At 39.7% G+C, this 19,075-nt stretch overlaps 1 protein-coding gene across 5 annotated transcripts in view; it reads right to left on the reverse strand.

Annotated features, from left to right (window-relative positions):
- Window positions 1–19,075, reverse strand: part of BTRC (beta-transducin repeat containing E3 ubiquitin protein ligase) — a 115,938-nt gene that overhangs the window by 62,354 nt on the left and 34,509 nt on the right. For 4 of the 5 annotated variants that reach the window (XM_058840820.1, XM_058840819.1, XM_058840817.1 and 1 more), the window contains one exon: window positions 4,452–4,529. The exons of the other annotated variant lie outside the window; for it this stretch is intronic. In XM_058840820.1, the coding sequence (XP_058696803.1) occupies window positions 4,452–4,529 (78 nt within the window). The remainder of the gene's footprint in view (window positions 1–4,451; window positions 4,530–19,075) is intronic. 5 annotated transcript variants of the gene reach the window in all.

Raw genomic sequence — 19,075 nt, forward strand, 5'->3', positions numbered from 1 at the left:
TTCAGCCACTTTCTGCTTCTCACGGCTTTCTTGAGTACTAGCTTTAAACTCTTAAAATCAGATTGTGCCTATTTTAACTTTGAAATAGTGCCCAGAGCATGTTTTAGGTGCTACATGTAATTTTAGAAAATTATCTCAAATCTGTAGGAGTGAATTGAGATAATATTCCGTGCCAAAACTGTAAGAGGAAGAACTCTTGAAAATGCTAAGGGGCTTGTCTGAATGGGGTAACAGACAGGGATTTTTTTCCCCCGGACTTCCATCTGGAAGCTTGCAGAAAGACAGCAGAGTCCAATGTGAGGTTTGCAGGAGGTACACTGTGGCAGCCTTGCTGCTGCCAGCTTTTCCCCACAAGGCACCTTTGCCCACAGATGAACCACAGCGGCAAAAGACACTTCATTATTGCTGCACTGAAGAGAAGGGAGGGAGGGTTTTAAACAACCAGTATTGTACCCGTCTTCTTTAAAAACCAGCGGGGTAATCAAGTTCAGGGCAGCCCCGGACAGCTGCCCTGTGACCTATTCATGTTGACCCCCACTATTCATCACTTTCCTTAGGACTATGAGGGCAAGCTCCCGGGGAGTGACCACCACAATAGACAGATACGAGCCAACAATAATACGGTTCCTGCAAAAAAACCAGATGGCACTGCAATAAATTTACAAATCTGCATTCATGGCTCTGTTAAAAACACCCAGAAGCTAAAAGGCTGGAGGGGCCCCCAGAGAGTTTCCCCTTCCCAGTTTCTAAAGGCTGGCTCTCTCCCCAAGACTATTGAGCTCATGTTCTTCATAAATGAAGGATGGAGACATAGCCCTTAAAATAACAAATGGCTGACCTAATCAATCTAGTGTTTGGGTCTAACACTAAATGATAGGCACTGAAAACTAATTATGTTTTTTGGCAAGGAAGTTGAATTAAAATGGAAACACACAGGTTAAAAATGCACTGAAGCATTTGCAAGTCCCTTTGAAAGGGCAGCGCACACACACACGCTCACATGCAGGGTTTGAAACAGGAACCTGATTCAATAACTCATGCATTTATTTTTAAAATGAATCAGATTAGTCCCATGTGTGACCTGCCGGTCCATCTGTATGAGCTGGACTTAATGGGCACTCTTCTCACGCTTACTTCAGTTTGAAGTATGAGAGAGATAAATTTAGTTTAATTTTCAACAGATCAAGCTATCCATTTTCCAAATGGACCATCTGGATCAGCCTATTAAAATTAATTTATAACTTTGCAGTGTGAAAATTCGTTTGTTAGCTTAAATAAAGTTGCCAAAAACTTTTGCCACTTGTCATTGTTTTTTTCTGATCTGTTTTCATACTATGATTTTCAGTTTATCCCTTCAAAATTTAATTTTGTCAGATCAAGCACTCAACAAAAACTGAATGTCTGCATCCATATTCCAGAGTCTGTCACAGCTTAGATCTTTTCACTCTTCCAGCTAACAGCGTCAAGTTCATTGCCTTTTCTGTTTCCCAGTGCTAATCTCCATGTCTCTTCTGCCTTGCTGCCCTCACATGCACCCAACAGCGGCCGTGCCTTCTACTTCCAGCAATTCAAGGACAGCCCCACTTGTTGAGACTTCTGAAGACACCCTTCTCCATAAACCATTTCAATCAACAGCAAAATTATATTTCTTTTACTAAGAGTTCCATAGCACTGAGCAATGGGTGTCTTCAGCCCCTGCACACAATTTCAGATGTGTAAGTATTACACCTCCTCAATGCCTCTACTTTCTGGTATGTCTGATCCACACACCCACCTGGGTAAACATTATGGGCAAGGCTGCACAACAGGACTGCAAACAAGGCAAGAACAGGAAATGCACCTTTACTTAAACTTGTTAGCAGCTGAACAGGTCAGGACATAGTACTTACCTTGAAGTGGTCTGATGCATCTCATTAATTTTCTAAGACTAATCAAAAAGTACTAAATATGAGGATACATTCACTGGAAAGAGCATTTAAATAAACAGACTTCTCTTCTACCCATATACATTCAATTTCTCTGTTCATGTCGGTCCATGCTCCCCAGTAATGAAATATTGAAGGATTCTTACTGGAGAAACAGAAAATATGAAACTGTTCACACAATATCTAGCAGGTTATCATCTTTCCACTAAAATGGAAGCCATTTTTTGTGTGTTACTGCTTTGACAGCATTTGCGGGTCACATTTTTTTGGTTCTACAAAGTATGGATAGATGTAAGACATAGCAGTCACTCTGCCTCTATAGGAGATCCAGATCTTTCCAGTAAGTATTACTCATTGACTGTGAGTATTTAGGCACATGGCTAAATATGTGTCTGACTTCTGGAACAAGAGCCAGAAAACTCCCCACTGCTCCTGTCCATTGCTAATAGAGACAAGGAGCAATCTTAGCTTTCAAAATGCTCAGACAGCTTTATGTCTATGTAAAGAACAAGAATTCCCTCCGTAACAGGCAAAAAATCATGGACAACCACCTCCTACGATCTAGACAAGAGGGCACCTGCTTTAAGACTACATCTTGAATTTATTTACAAAGACTGTTCTCAACACAAAGGCCCCAAATAGCAATAGAAGACCCAAGAATTTTGTCCTGTGTCTGTCACTGTAAGAACTGGACACAAAGATGGAGACTGATACAATGTCTCAACAATACTGTGCAACACAGCTAACCATCTTCAATATAAACTATGTCCATTGAATTATTTCCAATATGAAATCTTGGGACACTACAAGTGGTCTTCTAGTTGTACTCCTGGTTTATGTTGTATTCCTTGATTATGATGAATTGTGGGCCTGAGGGAAAAGACAGCTTTCTTGTGACACTAAGAATACTTCTACAGATTGAAGTACAACAAAATGGAAACTCAATTCAAGAAACTGTACCTTCCTCATCTGCATGATATAGTTTGTAGGTATCTACTTTCTCAATCAATAATCATGAGAAAGGACTCAGTGTGACGAAAAGACACACAAAATATGTAACTCACTATCCTTTTTAATTACCACCTCTTACTATGAATGTTCTTTTGGAGAAGAGTCATATACCTCTTCTTGCAGAACCTGAAGACTTGCCATGTATAATATAAGTAAGATAAAAATCCCCAGAATTTCTGGCATGCTGGGGACTTTGTTTCCTATCCTGGGGATGCACAGTAGGGACCTAGTAGGTTTGTCCTCTTCCTCCAGCTCTCGTTTGCTGAATGCCAGAAACAGTTTAAGTTTCATCTAACATATTTAATCAGTTCTTCAAGGTAATCCTTTTCAGCTATAAATGGGACCTCAGCCATTAGGCCAGCATATTGCCTTATGTCTAAAAGACTTATATGGACTACATCTGTTAGATGGACCTGTCTTAGTCACATGTATGTAGTCCTCCATATGACACCTCCTCCCACAAAATTTAACACTCCTAAAACAATCCATTATTAAAAAAAAAAAAATAAATCCCCAAACCAACCATGCAAAACCAACAACTTTGAGCACAAGTGCACTGTATTAAAAAGATACTTTTTCCTTTACTATGGTTCTGACCCACTACTTATCCAGGAAGTAGCTGATGTGGGGCAGGACTGTGCCATCTTATTCCTCTGCCTGAGACTTATGCTCCTGTGACTGAGATGCAGAAGGAAATGTAACAATTCCTCAGCTGCTGCAATGTGTGGCCTGGGGTATTCACTTAAGTGAATACCAATGGTTTCACTCTGATACTCCAGGCAGCAACCTCAGGCAGCTAATGCATGGACATAATTTTGCTTCTGCTGCCTGAAGGTTGCAGTGGGGAGAAAGACCAAGGTGAAACTGGATCAGAAATCACTAAACCCAACTTGAATATCTCAGAAAGCACGTACCAGACTCCCTTTGTTGGCCACAGGGATTAAATAAAGGAATTATTTTGAATTGGTAAGAAACTTGCTGTACTATAAATAAAGGACAAAGAAATATTATTTTATTAGACCATCCTTTCTCCTTTTTACCCAAAAGTAATGTATATGAATGCAAAAGAAGCAAGAACAGGTCATTTTTCAAGTTATTAACCTGGATATAATCTCCAAGAAAATTTACCTTCAAGGGCAATAAGAAGTTTAATTGTTGTAGAACCTTTTGAGAGTCTTGATCTGAGGCAAGGCAAAATATACTACAAACAAGACAGGAACAATTACAGAAGAAAAGGCTGAAGAGGTCTTGATGAACACCAACTGGAGAAAGATAAAGCTAGAGTCACAGTTGATTGAACTATACTGAAGCATACGTTTCTTCAGAGTCATCAAACTCCCCTGAAAGCTAAATCTCTGTATCTGATTTTCCTGGGTACAATGTAACTTGCTCAGACTTCAAAGAAGAAAAGAAAGTATTTCCATGAGCATAAGCCAGACTTCAGCTTCTAGAAGCATTTAAGGATTCAAATAGCTAGAAAGTTTTATCACATTTTTAAAGAGACTGATCACATACCTGTCTAAGTGAATTCTTCTCAGGAATGATCTTCCTAGGGGGCTCATCATTATTACAGTCTTCTCTCTCAGAGGAATTCTGTGAAAGAAAGTAAGCTTTAATTCAGTTCTTATCCCTAATATTACTCTGCGAGGAGAAAAGAAACAGAATATTTCTGCTACACAGGCTGTAGCATTTTACATATACACATACTGGAGGCTAAGTTGTACTTTTATGCCAAACAGCTTGTTATGGCAGAGAAAGAATTTCTCCTCCTCAACACAACAATGCACCACTGTGCAGGTATCTATCTACTGAAGAAGCCTGTGCTTTAGGGATTTATTCTGAAACTACCAGTAACAGCCACTTTGAAAAGCTGAAATGGTGGCTCAATCAGAATGGCAACACTGGTACTCCTGAACACCCCAGAACAACCTTTTAAAACAGTGGAGCCTGTTGAAAACAAGAGATTGTTAATGGGTGCAACTGTTGTTCTCTGCGCCCCTATGTTTTCAAGCTGCCTAACAATTATTAATTGCACTCAGTCTGCCTGGCTGCCTAAAATCATAGATAAATTATGGTGGAGCCAAATTCTTGTAAAAGAGGTCATCAGGAAATCCCTCCAAAAAAACCCCAAATATTGTGTACATAGTGTATGATAATATAGGTATGTTTTTCTCTCCTACCCCTGACTCCACATACATGCATAATTTCTAGAAAGACTGATTCTCCAAAATGCAAGCTGCCACCTCCAAAAAAATCAGTAAGAGGCGAGAAGGTAGACAAGAAATACAAGGGCTTTTCTGGCATGAGGAAAAAATACAACCAGGAGACTTTTGTCCTGCTAATGTCATGATTAAAACCAAATATTGTTTGGTTTAAAGACAAACCATAATTGTATCAGGATATGAATAGTCTCTTGCAAATGTTTGGTTAAAAACTGCTGGATACAGTGGGGAGAATCCTGACCTCACTGCCAAAGTCAGCTACTCTGAAAGACAGTATTCCTTTGCACAGGTTCAGCTATGGCACTCAGGGAGAAATGACAGCCAGCTTTGGAGGAATCCCACACACACATCTAAAATCATTTTGATCACCACAGTATTCATAGCCTTAGGCCACATTCCCACACATTCAGTAGTGAACAACTAAACAGGTTTTAAAGAGATACAGAAAAACTGCCTAGGGAGAGCTCTGCCAGGAAAAGGGTGGTTTTCCAGTTTCTTGCAGACAAGCTCAGGACTGCATCTATTACAGCACAAGTTTGCATTGTACCTGTCCCCCAAATAACCTGTCCTTCACTGAGCATGGCTCTGCCTGGCTACTCACAGACAGCTTCCAGCCCAACACCTCAGGAGAGAGAAGTGGCATCTGTTGGCAGAGGAGGAGCAGGGCCCTGCGAGCAGTGGCAGCACAGGGCCAGCAGCAGCACGGCAGCTGCAGGAAGCCTCAGCAGAGCAGAGCGTGTGCCCACTGCAGTGCTGCGTGATCCGGCACCGGAGGGGCAGCGCGAGCTCGCTGCTCTGGGCGAAGGGACAGCCAGCAGACAGGGCAGGGACAGAAGATGTTTGCTGAGAAATGGCTGAGAAGGGGTGGAGGAAGAGGAATACAACAGTAAAACCCCACTTGGGATGTCATAAACTGGTCAGGAGTAAATCGAGACTTCCAGACCAACTAGTGATTTTGAATTTATTTTTTTTTTAAACAAGATACAGAACTTGTAAGGTACCATGACAATTGGGATGCTGTAACCAGGGTTTTATGATGGAAATCAATCCTAAACAGGGCTGATAAATCACTGTAAGAGGGCAGCTTTTTAAAGTTTTTGTATGAGGTCACAGTCAGGACCAAGTTATTACATTAAATCCTGCTTTGAAAGAACTGTGATCATAAAAACATACAAGCTATCATTGCATATATACAAAAAGGAAGGTCAGACATTAAAGCTGCTCTTTTCTGCTCATGAAATTTAGTTTAGTAAGTGGTTCATTGAAGTTAGGATTTTAATTTTTGTGCTTTGGGAAAAAAAATAAAGGTCAAGAGTGAAAACTATAAGAACCTGCAGTGAGTTACTACAGACTTCCAGGAAACACATTTTGTTGTGGCTGTAGGGTAAAGGGGTTGTTTTGTACTTCTGGATTCATTTTCAACACCCACCCCCTTTCATACAGTAAGTATCAGAATGATTTCCCCTTCCAAATAATCTCTCTTAGACAGTGAAATCTTGCATTCTTCTCGCCTTTCAAAGCCACTAAGAATCCTCCCTCACACAAACATCAAAAAGCAAGAACTGCTGGTGAACTGTTAGCCCTTATTTTGAAATTTCTAGTTACTACAAAGCATCAAGTTATCTGTTTTTTCTTTAAGCTGAGCATCTAATTTTAAGAGCAAGCAGAGGACCATTTTGCATTCATTATCTTTATAGGTGGCAAGGCTAAGAGGTTGGCTGAACAAAGACCAGACAAAGACTGCCAAGTGCATATGGTGGTTCACAGCTTGGCGTCTCACCATTCTACAGCACCAACACAGCAGCTCCGATAGCAGACTATTAAAGAGGAGCGCTGCTCATGCACTTTTGCCGGCAAGTAAGTTACGCTTGGTGAAGACAGAATGACTGGAAAGCATTACACTTAAGAAAAAGCACAGATGTTTATAACTCCCGCTCATTTCTCAGGAAAAGGAAACCTATCAATCCAGGTGCAGGTACAGGACCCCGTGTATTTCAGGACTAACTGTAGCTGCATGGAAGTGAATTTCACTTGACAGGGCAACACAGACATGGCCAAGGGAAGAGCATAACATAATCGACTGAGACGGTACATCTATATATTTCTCCTTGCTAAACAAGGTGGGAGGAGGGATAAACACGTGTGAGGTCAGAATAAGGTTTGTCTCAGCAGGACTCCAGTGATGCTCTCGGCCACAGGAGAGGCAGACAAAGGGAGGAACTGCTCTGAGCACCCTCTCGTGGTTACAGAAATGCACATCCCGGGCACAGACCTGGAAAGAAGCATTTGGTATCCAGACGGTAAGTTGGGTGTACTCACTAGGAATATTAAAGATCTGCAGCAACAGTACTTCATACATAGTAGGGAAACGATGGAATTTGTTAGGGAGAAAGAAGCAAAGAAAACCAGCACACATGGAAAGCTGAAAAGCCGCACAAACTCCCCTCCACCAAAGAAAATTTTTACTTCCCACAGGCAAGCCTTCTTGACTAAAGCTGGGCTGGCTAAAAGTGTTTGTACTTGCATGCAATCATCTCTTCTTTTGAACAGATACAGGGAAGATTAGATGCTAAAGTCTCCAAAGCAGCCCCTCTTTCCAGAGACAAGTGAATTTTTTTTTTTTACTTTTTTTTTTTGCCCAAGGTCACACAATGACAGGGGAAGTACTGAGAAGTCAAGAAACCCAAGCTCATAGTTCTTGTAACCTTGAAAATTTCTCTCTAACAGGAGATTCCTGCAAAGGGGCTCTGCCTTCCATAGCTCATTTTTTCTAAAATGGCTACTGCCTATAATGAGATCCTTTTAAATCTGATTTGCATTTAAAACTTCAGCCTGTAATTAACATAATATAACTCCATGGCAGGTTGTCTTAAAGACCACTACAAAATTATTACTATTTAACTCTCTCCATGAAGCCTCCTCCACCACTAAACACAACATGCTACAATGCATACAAAATCCCCAGACTGAAGCATTTGACAGGAGATGACATGCAGTATTTTGTGTACACAACCCCAGCAAAACACTGCTGGGAATGAGATATAATACATGGAGAAATGCACTCCCAGGGACTACCAATTGGGCAGAGCTACCTTTAGTACCGCCTCACTCATGGTGGAAATCAAACCCCTGCCAACTGGGGGAGGCTCTCTTTGATGCTGCTCTGCCCTGCACTAATTATAAAAGAGTACAGACACAGCCTTTTTTCCAAGTGCGTGGAGGTGGGGGTGGGGGAGAAGTGTGTGTCTATGTGAGGAGCACAACTATTTTTTATGCTTTCAAATTCTTAATCCTGTTTGGAGCTGTCAGTGGGGGTTAATGGAAGCCTTGGATAGGAGAATTCCAATCTGGTTGGCAGATGGATAGGTTGGTTATAGCTGCATAACTATGTCTTGCCTGCAGGCACAATTCAGAACACTGTTAAAGCAATATAAAGTCTCTGTCAAGCTGAACCATTTGGATCAGTAGCAAGGAGAAATAATAATAAAAAAGGAGTTCATTTCTGGGCCTTGCGTGTTTATGCTAGTATGCAGAAACTGATTAATTGTCATCGTGTGCTGGTCTGCTATACCTCAGATTTCTACTTCTGGAGTAGATTTTGCATGCTAATATAATCATTCTCCCTCTTGAGACATTAGCAAATAATCAAATGAAAAACAGGATCATAATTTACTGAGATTCGGGCAATTCTCTATGCAAATTTGACTTGTTATTGCTGCTGCCTCGTTAATCTGAATGCCTTTGACAAACTCCTTTGATTTATGAACTCATGACAACTCCAATGTGTATATATTTTGCTAGATTGACATTATCATTAAGAGTGGGTGGACTGAGCTCACATGAATGGCTGATTTTATTCGCTGGTGTCTGCTGCTCAACAGCTGAGCATCTCCTTCTCACAAAGCCCCTGAGCGCCAGGCTCTTCCCATCTACCCATCCATTCATCATCTCGATGTTAATTGGCCCAGGCTTTAAGCAAATTTTCAACACGATTTAAAGGCACGATGACACTGATTACTGACCCTCTGCCATACGGTGCCTATTGATTAACCTGACAGAGATGATGAGCTTGAGGGAAACTAGGTGTGTGTGGACCTCGGGGAGGGGAAAAAAATAATATATTGTTTATGCAGGCAAAACACTTGTCTTTATCCCAAAGGCCAGAATTTGTGCTGCACTGGCCCTTAAAACACACTATTGCTTTAAACACCTGCATCCAATACAGAAAATGCTTGCTTGCTTGCTGTGGAAAAATGATTACAAATTTGATGTCATGTGCAGTCTGTATTTTAATCGAGTTCCCTGATAAATAGACCCCCTCAAGCCAATCAAGTCTCGCTCCAGCCATTGCGTGCGTATACATCAGTGAGAACAGAAGCCTGGGCAGGGTGTGCTTTTAGTGGTATCAGCAGATCCAACTGCATGTAGGAAATCTACTTGGGTATTTTAGGTCTCTAAGCAAATAATACGGTGGGAACACAGTGTGCAAACAGTTAGAGTAGAGTAAATGTTCCAAGGGCAAACTGGATGCCAGACATAGCTGTCTCAGTATTTCTGCTGCCACATTAAAATAGATGCTTTAGCACACACCGATGAAATAGTGCATTTTTCCTTTTCCAGTGCAAACTGTTGCTATGACCTGACCCTCAAGCTCCTAAGTGCATTGAATGAACACAACATTTTATCAGAAACTGAAAATAACTGACATCCTTTCTCATGTTCCTGAAAGTGTCCCTGTGCTGCACTTGGTCCTCCTCACCAAGGACAGAAGGGTACTCTCTCAGTCAAGAGGGAGCCACTGAATAAAGAGGTACATCAGCATTCTGTCTGCAGACTGGTGCTGTATGAAAGTAGAAGGAGGCAGAAGGCCTGTTTAACCCCTGCCCAGCCCCGGGTTAAGTCTGTCAATCAGGGCACACTGTTCCTCTCTCCCAGTTCAAGCCAGCAGCCTGCCAGAAGTCAGGATGTTCCTCTTGTTCAGGAGGGAGGAATCTGGGAGAAAGAGGGTGTTGCTCCAAGATGCTGTAAAGTTAGTTGTCTTGCAGAAAACAGGACAAAGCATTACCAGGTTAAGGTATGGAGGAATTAGCTGTAATTGCCTAATGCCGATGTCAGCCAGAGAGGACCAAAAAGAGAGAGATATGTGTGGAAATAAGTGCCAGTCTAAGACCAGAGGCACATAGCAGCCTTATGCTCCCTTTCCAATAACCTCTGTAAGTGATAGATGAGTTCAAGCCCATTGTTATCGTTAAGGGACTGTCAGCATCCTCATTTTATAAATGCTGTCTGTCAGTTTATAAATATCTCAGCCATTTCAAACAGTGCTAGGATGAATCCTGGCATAGCCAGTGTCAGCCTGAAGCAGTATTACTGTTAAAAAAAAATAAGTGTCTAAGATACACTAAAAACATGTAAGGATAGCTTCTCCTTTTTCTCCTATCATGAGGCCCAAAACATTCAAATTCACACTTATCTGGCTAGTCACTACAATATCTAAAACCAGTCCTTAGGATTGGTAATGTTCTTTGAGAAGAACAAGTATGAAAGCTGCAAGTTTGAAGGCAATTCTCTGCTGTTCAGTAGATAAAACAAAAATGACAGCTATAACACACAGGGAGATCCACAGCAATGAAAATGCAGAGATAAGTATCAGGCCCCATTCCTCCTCGGCATTTGCTGCTCTGAACATTCACCGAGATTAGATGCTTTTAGAGAACACCATAAATTGCAATGTGTAGGCACAAGGGGGTGACTTCAGCCTGGAATGAAGGCACAGACAAGTTTCTCAGCTCTTACATGTTTAAAGTTAAGTGGTACTTTTGCAAGGGGTTTTGGCTGAGCATGAGAATGATGGAAGGAGAGGGCAGAGAATCTGAAGCATGCCTTGCACTGGTAATAGAAAAAGAAAGAGAATAAACTAAAAAGGCCTTCTAGTTAAGTGCCTGCTTTACAGACTGGCATGCATGTGTCTATTCTGTTTATTATATCTATTATCTCTTGTTAGCTGCCCAGAATCATGGCCCTTTTTTTCCCTCCAATAGATTTATAAATGTCCCATGATGGAGACTTCACCACACCTGGAACATTTACAAGTTGAAATTCATGCCCAAGCAGCTCAGGTGCCCACTATAACTTAAATTCTTAAAACTGAAGCTCTGACAGCAGTAAAAATGGGAAGTACAACACGACATCACTGACCAGATACATACATGCATGTTCATACAAGCTCTAATTTGGTCTGCCTCCATGTTAACAATGCTGATGATTACCATAGTTTCAACAACCAGGACAAGATTCTGGTTTTCACATCTGTAGAATGGATCCTTCATGGTTTTCTTTATTTTTTATTCAAATAAATAATTGGAAAAATATAAATTTTCAAAGCTACAAGACTTGGTAACAGAATTTCACAACATAAAGAGAAGCTTCTTATGACATTCTTTTACTTAGTAATTACTGGTTGGCCATGAAAGGTAATTTAATGGTGTGGGAAGTCAGGAAGAACAGTAAATTCAATTTAACATTAAAATACCAAAAACCAGCACAAATATCAACGATCTGATGAACAGATGCATTTTGAACAGCAAAAATCTAGTTTAAAAATCTAATTTATTTAAATCTAATCTAATTTAAAAATCTAGTTTAGCTAAAAAAAAAAAAACCGCACTACCATCACCACCCCCCCCCCCCCCAAAATACAGATGCTGGGAGCAAGTAATTTAGGGGAATTTAAAAAAGCTAGCTTCATTTCATCCACATTTTCCAAGAGGGGGAGGGGGGGGGAGAGAGAGAGAGAGAGAGAGAGAGAGAGAGAGAGAGAGAGAGAGAGAGAGAGAGAGAGAGAGAGAGAGAGAGAGAGAGAGAGAGGGAGAGAGAGAGAGAGAATATGGCTAATGAAAACAGGCTTTCCATGTTTTCCAGGAAACAACCCTGCTTAACAGTTCTGTTCTGTGAATTTAAGAGAGTCAGCAGTGGCAAATTTGTTTTTAATATTCAAGCTTTCAAGCCTTGCAAGCTAGTTGGCCAATGGCCCTTTCTATTCCAATGTTTGTTGGTGCCTTATTTACACACACATTACATCCGGAGAGCCTTTGAATATAATTTCATGTGAATTAAGGGAAGAACATTTGCTTCTGCTAATCAGGACATCTGGTTATTTTTGTAACTCACAGACATCTGCATTAGGCAGTTCAACTTCCCCATTCCTCATAACAAGGTTAGAGCTTAAGAAGCCTCAAGGACCTCTAGTTGAATTTTATTATTTGCATTTCCTCACAGCCAGGACTGTTTCAGAATTTTCTTTCCTAAATAGCACAAATTGATCAGCACCTTCACAGGTATACATGTTTTTATAGCTAGCACTTTCTATGCATGATTTTATAGTGTACATCTTGTACTCAAAGATTTTATGTAGTTCAAAGCTGTCTACATCTTTTTAAGGAACAGAAAGCACACATTCCCCAAAAAAGCATGGCTGAAAACATCCAATTAACCTTACAATACACGTAATATGGGTATACTTTCAAATATTCAACCAGATCACCTATGCAAGACTGGTGTCAGGGCTTATTCTGAATCTTATTATATCTCTGTGCTTTGGTTTGCCTCTTCCTACTGACTTACCCTTGAACATCTGCTCCTCACATTGAACAAAACAATATTCCTCCCTATTCTTCAGGACATTAGTAATTTCTCCCATCTTTTAAATTCATGTTAAAATTCCTTTGTAACAGTTTCAGATGGGGTTAAATTTTTCTGCCAGACTGCTGAATTGTGCCACACATACTTCAGGAAGAAGGATTTTGCATGCAACAGAAGCCTTTTAGAGAAGAACTGAATCAATCCAGACTTGGCTCTCACTTCTTTGTTGCTTTCATTTTGCTACATTCCTTCCACAAAAATTCATTTTCAACACTCATCCCAGAGTGTAAAAGTACTAAAGTTTGAAATTATACACTCTTATTCACAGTTCACAGCATTCCTCCCTCTCATGCTTATGAACTGTAGGCTTTTATCAGTGATTTTATATGCAGGAATATGATGTTCTCTGGATTTCTCTCCCCTACATATAGGGTGGCGGGGAAATCACAAAGTCAGCTTTTACAGGCTTGGAATATAAACCAACGTTCAAAATACGTGTCAAAAACATATTTCTAGTACTAACAAGAGTTAGCAAGAGCCAACGGATCCAGGGAGAGTTTTAAAAAACTTTTTATTTATTAAAATTCTCTAGATACAGTTTAACTTTCTTTGTACAATATTTATTACAGCTTCATCTGCATAGGAGCTGCAAGTACTCTTAGAAACCGGTTGTAAAAATGTCTAGTTTTGCTGTAGATTTCATGTCCTTGATGCCCAAAAGATAGGCTGGAAATAAACCCCCATAGACCAATGTCTATAGAGCAGGTGCTTGTTTATTCCAGCACTGGTGGTGAGGGGGTATCTCCACCTAACTCACTGACCCTTGTCAAGTGCTGTGGTACATTTATACAGTAAGTATTGCTCAGTGTCACTATGTCACCACAACATCATCACATACACACAGGAACTAATTTAAATAGTATGATCTCATGGTTATTAGATAGTTCTTCTGCACTGTGATTGCACCTCCCCAGTTTGGGCATTATTGGGGGACTTTGATGAAGGCTTCCAAAGTCTTCTTTGCATCTGAACTGCTCAACTTTGTCTTCAGAGCATGCCAGTTACCGTGTTCCCTTATCTGTCTGGTCGCAACTGTTTGTTTTGTAGCTAATTTGCTTTGTACTTGCCAATTTTTCACTAGTACTATACTTATCTATCTCTAAAGCTATCCACCTGGCAAGTTTTTTTCTTCTTTTTTTTGTCTATTCAGCATTAAACAACTAGTTAACCATATATTAGTCATCACATTCTGTAAAAAGTTATTTATATCAGGTTGTATTGGTATGAAAGTTAGGATTCAGGTTATATAGATATAAGAAGCTATGATTCAGGTTATATTGGTATCATGTTATATAGATATATAAGAAGTCATGATTTAGGTTATATTGATACCAGGTTATATAGATGTATCAGGTTATATTGTTATCTTACAACTCAAACTATATAAGCACCTTGTAACTTTGAAATAAGTTAAATAGGCATCATCCTTCTTCAAACATTATTTTCTAACTTTTTTAACTATTTCTCTCAAAGAACCAATGCTGTCTCACTGGACTGACTATAAAGCTTCTTCCCCTCTCATTCCTGGTCATCAGCTACATTTATTATAGTAATTTTCGTTTTCCAAAACCTCTCATTCTGAGTGTTCCTGTCAAACAGACAAAATCCACTTGACATCACACCCCTTCCTCACAGCCTGTGGCATTCGCACTCCCAAGCACCTAAATCAACCACATCATCCTCATCTTGCTGTACTGTTTTATGCTTTATTTTAATTAATTTTAATTTTATTTATTTAAGTTGTTTCTTCCTATTTTTTATTGCATGAAAGGGGAAAATGAGATACAAAACCAAGGCATGAAGCACACGCTGCCTGCCCAAAGTAAAAATGACAGCATAGGGGAACAAAACTTGTTAACTTTTTAGGCAGTTTCTTCCCTAAAGCAGCTCACTTGTTAAGTGGCTCTTCAGTGGTCTCACTGTAGTGTCAGACTGATGGGAATTCACAGCACTGTCTCCACCACCAAATGTGGAGGCACTCAGATCTTTGTCTTAGACAGTGTGAGCCAGGTGACCCTGAAGCCAAAGCTACTTGGTTCTCAATCTGGAACAGGTTCAAAGTACCTACAGAGTCACCATGGAGCAAGTTCAGATGACACAGCTCCACCTCCCCAATGTGCCTCACAGTAGTAATTAGTCCATACAGTCAGGCTTCGGTGCCTTTTCCAGCTTCCAAAGCTACACTTATTATAAGAAGCATCAATCACACCACTGGACTAGGAGGCAAATTTAGTTAGCTTCCAATACATGGTGTGCTTATATCCATACAGTGCTGTTGAAAAACCTCATTGCTGATATGAAAAAAAGGTGTGATTGTTCAGTCACATTAAAAAAAAATAAATTATAATCTTCAAATAAAAGAATCAAAAGTTACAGATTAGTCACTGCACATTATAATGTCTGGCTGGTAAGCACTGCAGCCTTTTAACAGCTGCCACCCAAGAAACAAACCCTTGGGTTCTCCTGATTTGGCTAGATCAAACTTAAATTTTGGCAACACAATAGCCCCTCCTGCAACATTTAAATTTAACAGCTCACTACTACCTACCAAAATAATTCCAACTCTAAAACACCATTTTCTTGAACTAGAACAAGGAGTTACAAAGTATTATTTTAAATTCCATTGCACTGGGTAAGAAAGAAGAGCTGGACATGCTTTGGAGACCAGCAAATTGGGTGAGTAGCCAAGCAACCAAAGAAGGAAAGATAAAGATGTACATAGGTTCTCACCTTCAGATACCTTGGGGGTAGCAAACACTTTGTTCCTATAGGAAATTATACAGCTCTAGACCACTACTTATTCGAGTTTCAGTAGTTGCAGCTTTTTTGCTACAACATGAACGGCTTATTAAACCTACAGCATATCTGTTTTATTTAACTTCTTGGTGGAAAGGGGCCAGGAAAACAAAATGTACTTAAATGCTGAATTTTTTTTCCAGGCTGAATGCCTTTCATCCAGTAAGACATTCAAAGCAGTGACCCAGCAAATGGATTGAAAAAGCAATCTTCCGTCTCAGTGCCACATTATCATTCCTATTCAGTATTCTCGGTGAGATATCTCAATCAGCTGGATGTGTGTGTAAGTGACAGCGCAGCCCATTGCTGGGTTAATTAAACATTTGACTTTAACACCCTCCCCATCATTAAGCAAATAAAAACAGATAATTCAAACTGCACTTCATCCACGGGGTACACAACATACATGTCAAAATTAAGAGAGTCCAAGGCCCTCAGGGAGTTCTACTCGGGGAGGTAATCAGTTTAAATCTTATCTGGTTTATCAATTATTCTATTGATTAAAGCAGGGTGATTATACAAAACTCCCTCTTGCCACATGGGATACATGTAAGCAGAGGAGGACAACACACAGAGGCTCAAAAACAATTTAAAGAAAACAGAGACAGATGAATAACAGTCTATTAGTACATGCCAACAATCCATAGATGGAAAACCTGATACTTCTTCTAAGCAACTGAATTAAGTCCTTCCAAATTAGAGTGCCAATGCTTTTGCCTCATCTGCTTTAAAATCAGATCTATATGTTGAAACGACCACATTTCTTCATTTTAAACAGGTAATTTTTTTGCCTGAAATATGTTTCACTGTTACAGTCCCAGAACATAACAAAGACACCCAACACCAAAAATTCCAGACTTTTAAAAGGCATCATACTTATCTACCAGTGACTCTGAAAAAGTGGATGGAAAGGGCATTCTCTGTATATCCACTCTCCCACACACATATATACTTTTGGCATAGCCAAAAGTAGAATGTTGTATTTCAACAATTTAAGTGGCAGATCAACTCAGACAAAAAAAAGAATGAGCTGTGGAGTTGTGAAGATTTTTTTTGCTTTTGCAACCCTGCAAAGTGAGATATTAGCAGCTGTGGGAGCTGCCACTGCCACATACTCCTCATTTTTAACAAGCCCTCACAGAAAATCCCACCACAGCGGTCCTTATCACAACTCTGTTGCATACAGCTGCACTACACAAAGCAATTCCAATTCTCATTTTTTGTTTCCAGGTAAAGACCTCTTTCTCTTCAAATGTCTGTTTGTGTCCTGAGTTTATGATCACAGTCCCACCTCCGCCATCTTGCAGCAATATTATGTTTCAAGTTTCACCTTATCCTAAAGTGGACTGCACAAGACCTTGCCCTACACATACAAAACAGGAACCTTTCAAAACCAAAACACTGGAGGCTACTGCAAACAACAACTGGAATTTATTTCCAAAAGTACCCTCAAAGCAATAATTAGCAGCAAAAGAAAACTCAGCTTTAAACCAGGGCCTATTTTTTTTTCTATAGTATCTTCTACGATCTGCTTCATAATGGTCATACTGGTAGCACAAATTAGTCATCTAATCACATCTCAGCTCTTAACCAGGACACAGGGTATGAACCACAGCAGTCAAAACACTGACAAGCCAGAGAGCCCCAACACCTCACCAGCCAGCGCTGTTGGAGTTGCAGTCACAGGAATTTCAAGCAACAAGGACAGCTAAAAAGCCTGAGGTGTGTTCTTGCCCTTCACCTTCAGGAGGGGATTATGTGCTGCTCCACACTGGGATTGTGTGTGCATCCAACCATACTTCGGCTTCTTCTTTGTAGATCCCTTTTCTTCTTTGCAAGCAGACTACAAGCCTGCATTAGCATGCTGTATTTTGCTCTCACCACTAGAAATACTGAGGGTGCTATTTGTAATTGTATTCTTTTAAGAGGTTTGTTCTCTGCAGCTGTTTTCTGCTTGCAGTGTATTTTGTGTAATCAGCACATCATCATAAATACATTGGCTGTTCCCCCGAGGGAAGCTGTCACTGTTTAATTTACAGAACAACCTGGCCAATGTGAATTCTAACACTACAGCACTATGGCAAGAAGTTACCACACTCGGAAAAACAGGTTTCTATGAATTTTTATATCAAGAGCTGGTCCCAGGACAATTTAGTTTCTAGAAATAGATTGATTTTAAAAGCACTCTATACCCTGGATGGAATAGATTCTTTCCCATTTACAGCCTCTTAAGGCAGCACCAAATTCACTCTCGCATTATTTTAAAGGTGACAATCTCACCACAACCATCTTCACTTCTGACTTTTACCAAAAGAAGGCACTGGATAGAGGTGTGTTACCCTACACACCAATTCTGTGTGTGTTTGGGTTTTTTTTAATGAACAACCACAACAACATCAACGTGTTAAGTTTGTCTTCATTTGCACAAGGGAACGTACTGTGTTGCAAGGTCAAATGTTATTACCCACATCAAAGGGGTGCTGCACAGTTTATTACTCTGAAGATGTGATAGAAGAGCAAGGTATATTCCTGAATGAGTAGAAGTGTATGGAACTTTATTGGCTGAATGAAAAGTTGCTTCCTTTGTTTGCTGGATATATGGCTGTGTTTTGAGAGAATAAATCACAAGGATCTTTTGTAGAAGGTAGGCAAAAGGCGATGGTTGATCTTGCTATACACAGACACAATTTAGAAAATTCCACAATGGTACCAAATTATATTGATAGTCATTTAAGAACTAGACATGAGCCCAAAATATATTTTTGGGTATGATCAATGAGGTACTTGGATATTTCATTCACAATGGCTGCTAGAAGCAGTCTGACTACTTAGAAAGGGAATCAAGAAGATTGACAACCTGATTTTTTTAATACTTATAGACACACACATATATATGTAAATATATAAATAAAATGCTAGAGAGAAACAACTATAAATATAAATAAAATCAGAAAAACAGAATTCCCAAAGTATAAACTTCTTTAGGAATTCTCATGAAAAAGCAACAAAAAACTGTTTCATATATTTAACAAAAAATTTGCATTTTATTTTGGGGGGCAGCTGATTGTTAAATAACTTTCAGCATAACTGAAAATTCCTAAAATTTCTGTGTTTAGCAGCAATTTTTCTAACTCTTAGTGGTAATTAGAAGCCCTGTTTAACATCATCAGACATAGGGCAAGTATACAAACATCATAAAAATGAATCATGCGTATCACAGAGTATTGGTTATGTATTTTCACAAGGAGAGTTTAATTTTACTTAGTTTGCAGAGTATTCTAGCAAATTATTTTTATTTCAAATGTAACAAAATTTAAGAAACCATTAAAGCAAAACAAAAACCATCTTGTCTCTTATATGGTTTATGTTTATGAGAATGGTCTACCAAACAGATAAAACTGAGTGAAAATAGTTGAGATT

The sequence above is a fragment of the Poecile atricapillus genome, chromosome 6 (assembly GCF_030490865.1).
Source record: "Poecile atricapillus isolate bPoeAtr1 chromosome 6, bPoeAtr1.hap1, whole genome shotgun sequence".
Lineage (NCBI taxonomy): Eukaryota > Metazoa > Chordata > Aves > Passeriformes > Paridae > Poecile > Poecile atricapillus.